Source organism: Trichosurus vulpecula, chromosome 8, assembly GCF_011100635.1.
Source record: "Trichosurus vulpecula isolate mTriVul1 chromosome 8, mTriVul1.pri, whole genome shotgun sequence".
NCBI classification, from domain to species: domain Eukaryota; kingdom Metazoa; phylum Chordata; class Mammalia; order Diprotodontia; family Phalangeridae; genus Trichosurus; species Trichosurus vulpecula.
The window spans coordinates 11,758,869-11,765,483 of NC_050580.1; the positions used below are offsets into that span (position 1 = coordinate 11,758,869).

Here is a 6,615-nt window from a genome sequence, read left to right on the forward strand (position 1 = left end):
GACTTACCCAGGGTCACACAGCTAGTAAGTATCTGACTCAAGGAGATGAGTCTTCCTAACAACAGACTCTGTACTCTATCCACTGCACCACCTCGCTGCCCTATGCTCTGCCTGCTATACCGCAACCATTGAGGTTTGGATTATGATGCCCAGTTTCCATAGGGGGAAACAGAGGTCCAGAGAGGTGAAATCCCTAGCTTCCTTCAAGGAATTTGGTATCTCCTACCAGAAGCCTTGGTGGTCAGTAACCTCCTCCTCTTCAGATTACCATAGAAATATCAGTCTGTTTACTTGTTCCATTTCATCTCTCTGCCCCCCCCCAAGTAAGCATCTTTAAGGCAGGAATGGTTTTCATTTTTTTTGCCTCTGCCTGGTACGTATCAGATGCTTAATCAATATTTATTGGCTTGGCTCATCCCCAACTGGATATCAGAACAGGTGAGACTCACACCTCCTGACTCCTCCTCCAGTCTCCTTCCTCTGTACTTGGCTGGGAAAGAATCAAAACAGAAAAAAAGAAAAAAAAAACTACCACAGCAAAAAAAAAAACAAAACCCAAAGGAAACAGCATATGTTTGCCAAACAGATTGTCTATCATTCCTTTGCAGGCAGGGCTCAGAGTATCCCCTTTTCCTTTGCAGAAGTGGTATATCTCCATGACCAAACTTTAGGAATATTCATTTGGTAGTGAAGCCAAGGGGCTGCTTTGAGTGAAGGCTGGATTGGAGAGGGCCTGCCTCCAGGGAAGGCTGGATTGGAGAGGGGCACTGAGGGAGGCAGGGCCAGCATGGCCATTGGAGCATCGGAGCAGCCTGTCAGCCTGCCTCTCCTAGCTGTCCAGAGTGTTCCCAGCTGCATGGAGGAGGAGGTGGCCAGAACACCTGATGGGCAAGCCTGGGCCCACACAGCAGCCCAGGGCTAGCCCTGGAGCTTCTGTGGCCGGCCGGAGGCCAAGCTCCTGGGGAGGATGCAGTCCCAGGGGCCGGCTAGCTTGTTCCAAGGCTTGCTCTCTCACGATCACCATGCCTCACCCATCTCAGCTGTAAGCACATGGATATGATTTGCCTTCTTTCTCTCTGCTTTGCAGTTCCCGTTTCTGCCTTGCTCAGGCATCTCTCCAACCCCTGAGGGGGCCCTTGGAGCTCAGAGAGGATGTGCCAAGCAGGAGGCCTGTTGCTTTTGTAAAAATTAGGAAAAAAAATCCTCCCACTCCTCCCTCCTCCTTGCCTCCCCCTCGTCCCCACCCTCCAGCAGTGAGGTAGGGAAAGTGAGAACAAGTGACATCATGAATGGGAGGGACCAGGAGCTCTTATTAAAGCAGAGTCCTAGCTCACAGACAGCCTAGACAGGCTCAGCCCGGCTCAGCCCAGCCCAGCCCAGCCTGGACCAGCTGTTTCCTTCCCCACTGATGGCCAGTCTCAGCATGACCAACAGCAGCTCAGAACTGCCAGGGCTCTGGGCCCTGGATGCGTCTACTGTGTGCCTTCTGCAGCCTCTCTGGGATATGATCAAGGCCAGAGAGGGGCTGCTTCAGTCCCCTTTCTTCCCAGTCCTTTTCTCTGGTACCACCTATGTCGCCTTCTGCCTACCTTTCATCGTCCTGGACTTTGTGGGCTACAGGGTCCCAGCCCTGAGGAAGTACAAGATCCATCCTAATTTCTACCCATCTGCAGGGCAGGTTCTGCTCTGCCTGCTGCATACAGTCTATCAGCACGTAGTCTTCATCTTCCCTGTGACTGTCCTCCGCTGGCACTGGGGCCCCCAGACCTGGCCAGCGGTGGCCCCGGGGCTCTGGGAGCTCCTCTACCACGTGACTGTGTGTCTTCTGCTCTTCGATGCTGAGTTCTTCGTGTGGCATGTGGTGCATCACAAGGTCCCCTGGCTGTACCAGACCTTTCACAAGGTCCACCACAAGAACATATCCCCCTTCGCCTTGGCTACGCAGTACCTCAGTGTCTGGGAGCTTTCCTCCCTGGGCTTCTTCAACTGCCTGAACCCCATGCTTCTCGGCTGCCACCCACTGACCACCATGACCTTCAACGTGGTCAACATCTGGCTGTCTGTGGAAGACCACTGTGGCTATGACTTTCCGTGGTCCACGCACCGGCTAGTGCCTTATGGCTGGTTCGGCGGAGTGTCCCATCATGACATGCACCACAGGAAAATCAATTGCAACTATGCCCCATATTTCACCCACTGGGATAAGCTGTTGGGGACTCTGAGCTTGGGCTCCTCTGCAGGAAATGCCCCAACCCCGGCCCCTTGGAACTGAGCCCTCCTTGGGGGTGCAAGGTGAAAAAAAAGAAGAATTTATTTTAAGTGAAAGATTCTTGTCTAATTAGAAGCTATGAAAGATGGAATTTCATGTATTTTTACAGTCTGAGCATATTTATTTTGTACGAGAAGAATGCAAAGTTATATATATATATACATATATATAAAATACATAGAAATCTATATGTAAATATCAGTGTCTAACTAAGCCAAGATCATGGCGTAGACTTGACCTTGAATGTCAGCCCTCTGAAGATCAGGATTCAGTACCTCAAACTCCGCTGCTGTGATAGCCTGGGCTGCTATCTCTTCTTGGGGATTGCTCCACCATGGCTGACACCCTGAGACTCCCTTGATGAATGAATTTGCTTGTGAGAAAGCATTTTCCCTGTGCTGAAATGTGTCCCTGAGCCAGGCTAGCACGCCCTCCAGGATGGGTTTTGTACATCGTCTGTCTGACTCATCTATTTATAATCTATGGAGCTGATTCCTGCTGGACAGTGAAAAAGCCAAGAGGATTTTTCTATTTTGCTTTCCTTTGTACTGTAATCTGTATTTATACTGCACTACTCAATGTGATGTCTGTGTTTCTGATTTTTTTTTCAAAAAACAAAACCAAAACAAACAAAACAAGCCCTGTGTTGTGTGTTTGACTTCTTGAGTTGGGGGCACTGATTTTTTTCCCCTCAGAGTTAGTCTGTTACTTATATCCTGTGTGGATGTGGGCAAGTATCTCCCCTGTAAAAGGAGGGGACATTGGACTAGAAGATCTTCAGGAGCCTTGCAGCCGAGACACTCAATGCTCTGGTAATGTCAGCTCATAGAATGGAGGGAAGGGGAGGAGAGTGGAGAGAGGCTGTCTCTGTGTGAGTCTGCTAAGCCCCTGGGCAGCCAGAACTGAGCTGGTGCTTGTGGAATGTCTACCCGCAGGGGAGGGGAGGGCTAAAGGTCTGAGGGAGGCACTTTTGTTTTTTTTTTAAGGGGTAGAGGGATGATGAAGGCTTTCTTGGGGGGAAGCTAGAGGCTTTTGCAGAGCAGAAAAGGGGTGATGGAGAAATGCCCATCACCCCTCACACCTCCTGGAGGCTGCTCAGACGACTTCAGCATGAAGGGCAAATAGTTGGGTGGGTAGAGTAGCCCCAGAGCTCAGGCTCCCAGGAACTCTGCCACTAGCCAAGCCTTGGAAGAATTCTCTGGTATAAAACAATAAAACAGGGCTGCAGAAAAGAAAAGGCATGCCTTGTGTGATAGGACTGGTGTGTTTCATCACGAACAAAAAAAATAATCCATTGAGCCATATTTCAAATGCACTGGAGGAGCTCTGTTTTAAAGAACTCAGGGTAGTAATGGGGAATGAGGACTGACTTTGAAGGCAGAGGAGATGGGGCTCAGTTTGGGCAATTCCCTTTGCTTCTTGAGGAGGGGAGGGCTCCAAGGATTGGAGGATTCTGGTCTGGGGACTAGCAGAGACCTCAGAGGACCCCCATCCACCCCTTTCATTTTATGGATGGAACTGAGGTCAGAGAGGCTCTGACTTATCCAGGTCACACCAGGTGGCAGGTAGCAGAGCTGGGATTTGAACCCAGATTCTCCAACTCCAAATCCATCATTTCTTGTGTTGTACCAAATGTGAAAACAAGAACAAACAATCTGCGAAGCAAAGATGCATGTCTGCCAACAAAGGGGCTACAACTATTTGAAACATGTGCTGCAGAGTTTGAGAAGAGCAAGTCATCGGTCTTTTTAGCTCCTTCTAGGTCAGAATTGATTCATCTGGGCTATCAGACAACCTCTGAGGTGCCTTTCCTTTTGAAATCGTTTTATGAAATGGGGAATCACATTTCTAATGCAAACATTCACTTACTCTTTTAGCAGCTCTGTCACTTGAGCTTTATATCTATATCTATCTATTATTCTATCAAGCATCTACCTGTCCTCTATGTATCATTCTGTCTATCTATGTGTGTCAGTCTATCTGGCTGCATTTATCTCTCTGTAGCCTACCTGTCTATTTTATTCTTCTATCCATCCCTCCATCTATCCCTCCATCCCTCCCTCCCTCCCTCCATCTATCCATCCGTCCATCCATTCATCTATCCCTCCATCTATCTAACTCTCTCTACATTTCTGAAAGCAAACACACTCAAGCACAAAAGCTTCCAGCTAGAGTGCTAAGGTGAAGCAGTGAAGTATGAGGCAGAATAAATGCTGGGCTAGTATCCAGGAGATCTGGGTTAGATTCCTGTCTCTGCCTCCAGCTGGCTGAATGACCTTAGAGAAGTCTCTTAAATTCTCTGAAATTAAGTTTCTTTCTCTGTAAAATGAAGATGTTGGACTAAGGTACCTTCTAGCTCTGCCATTATATGTCTGCAAAAGTCATTATCTCATCCGAGAGCCAGCATGATGCAGTTGATGGGCACTGGGCTTGGAGTCAGGAAAGTCTGGGTTCAAATCCTCCCTGAGCCACTTTTTAGCTTTGTGACCCTGAAAAAGTCATTTCCCTTCTCTGGGACTCAGTTTCTTGATCTACAAAGTGGGGGTGGGGTTTAGCCTCTGAGGCCCTTCCTACCTCTGAATCTGTGATCCCTATATCTTCACTTAACAACAAACATTTTCAGGGACATTAAAGAATGCTGGGGTGACTTCTGTGAAGGCCCTAGAGGTGGCCATGGCTCCTGACCAAGAGACTGATATTTTAAAGTCCAAAGCCAGACAGTTCAGCCTGAAAAGCCCAGAGTTTTCAGCCTTGAGATCCTCTGCTTGGTCCTCTTGAGGTCAGAATGTCTAAACTGATAGAGGACAGTTCACTAAACGTGGGCCTCACTGGTTTCTGTGCTGACCCAGCTTGGATGCTGAGGAGCATCCTGAACATGCCCCGAGGAAAAGGCCTGGAGGGCTGACCAGAGTTTTCACTGTCCAGCTCTCCAGGAGGCTGGCCCTTGTATAGACCTAACCCCGAGTGCTTGGAGAATTGTTTTGCATCACAGGGGCAAGAGCTTAGGGGACCATGTCAATTGCGAGGAAGACCAGGCAATCTCGGGAAGAATCAAAGTGAGATGGGCTGGGAAGATGTGGGACATCTTGCGAGTGTTGGATTGCAGGAGAATGGAGAGGAAATGAAATGAGGAGGCAGGGAAAAGAGCAACGCTATGTGGGGGAGTGTGATGTGAGTGAAGAAAGACATGATGGATGTTTTAGCTCAGTGACTTCAAAGGGCAGCCTGCAGAGACCTGGCACTCTGAGCGGGAAGAGAACTGGGGCTTTGGCGGGGGGTGGGAATGATGAGAGCCACTTCTGATGAAGTGCTGCCATGGGAACAGGGACTACACTAGTTCTATGTGGTCCCAGAAGGCAGAACCAGGGCAAGTGAAGGAAGGGAAGCTATGGAGAGGTAGATTTCAGTTAGGCTTGAGGGACAAAGAAATTTCCTAACCCTTAGGGCTCTGCTCGTTGGAAGCAGCCAGGTGGCCCAGTAGATAGCATACTGGCCCTGGAATCAGGAAGTCCAGAGTTCAAATGCAGCCTCAGACACTTCCTAGCGGTGTGACCTTTGTCAAGTCACTTTGCCTGCCTCAGTTTCCTCAACTGGGGATAATGGGAATGATAATAGCACCTACCTCATTATATTCATAAAGCATTCAGCACATAGCAGATGCTTAATAAATGTGTATTTCTTTCCATCCTGTGCAAAAGTGGAGTAGTATGGGCTGCCTTGGAAGGAAGTGAGGTCTTTCAGACATCTTCATGTAAGGGACAGAGGAGCAGTTGTTGGTGTTTTGTAGAGAAGACTCTTGTTCAGGCACAGGTTGGATGTGGGGAAAACTTTCTCAAGAAAGTGATAGGAGTTACCGACCAAGGGGCTGGATTTCCCAGCGCTGAAGGTCTTCAAGCATAGGCTAGGATAGTATTCAAAACAATGGAAGCTCCTGGAGGGCAGGGATGGTTTCATTTTTGTCTTTGGATTCCCCATGTCCAGCCCTGTCCTGACATATAGGCAAGTAATAGATGTTTATTGATGGATTGATAGGGTTTCTTGTTCAGTATTGCATTGGACTAGGCGGGCTCTGAGGTTCCTTCTAGTGGAGATTCTGTGAATGAACTTCAGTGCCCAGGAAACATTCTGTTGGAATGGGGATGAAAATGTCTCATCTTTGGAGCCACCAACCAGTCTCTGTGAATCCCATGAACTAAAGTGGCTTTTCTTTGCTCTTAGGTGTCATTTTCATTTGCACAGTGCCTATATTTCTCTATGTCCTCCATCATTACTATGTCTGAATAGTATGAAATACTAGTCTGCTCTCCACTCATCTTCATGTCACGGTATCTGCAGAGTACCCTTTC

General features: G+C 48.4%; 1 protein-coding gene across 1 annotated transcript; it reads left to right on the forward strand.

Moving 5' to 3' along the window:
- Window positions 1-1,408: 1,408 nt before the first annotated feature.
- On the forward strand, window positions 1,409-2,434 carry CH25H (cholesterol 25-hydroxylase). The gene has a single exon (XM_036736411.1). The coding sequence runs from the start codon at window positions 1,409-1,411 to the stop codon at window positions 2,270-2,272; it is 864 nt and encodes a 287-aa protein (XP_036592306.1). The 3' UTR covers window positions 2,273-2,434.
- The last annotated feature ends 4,181 nt before the right edge of the window (window positions 2,435-6,615 follow it).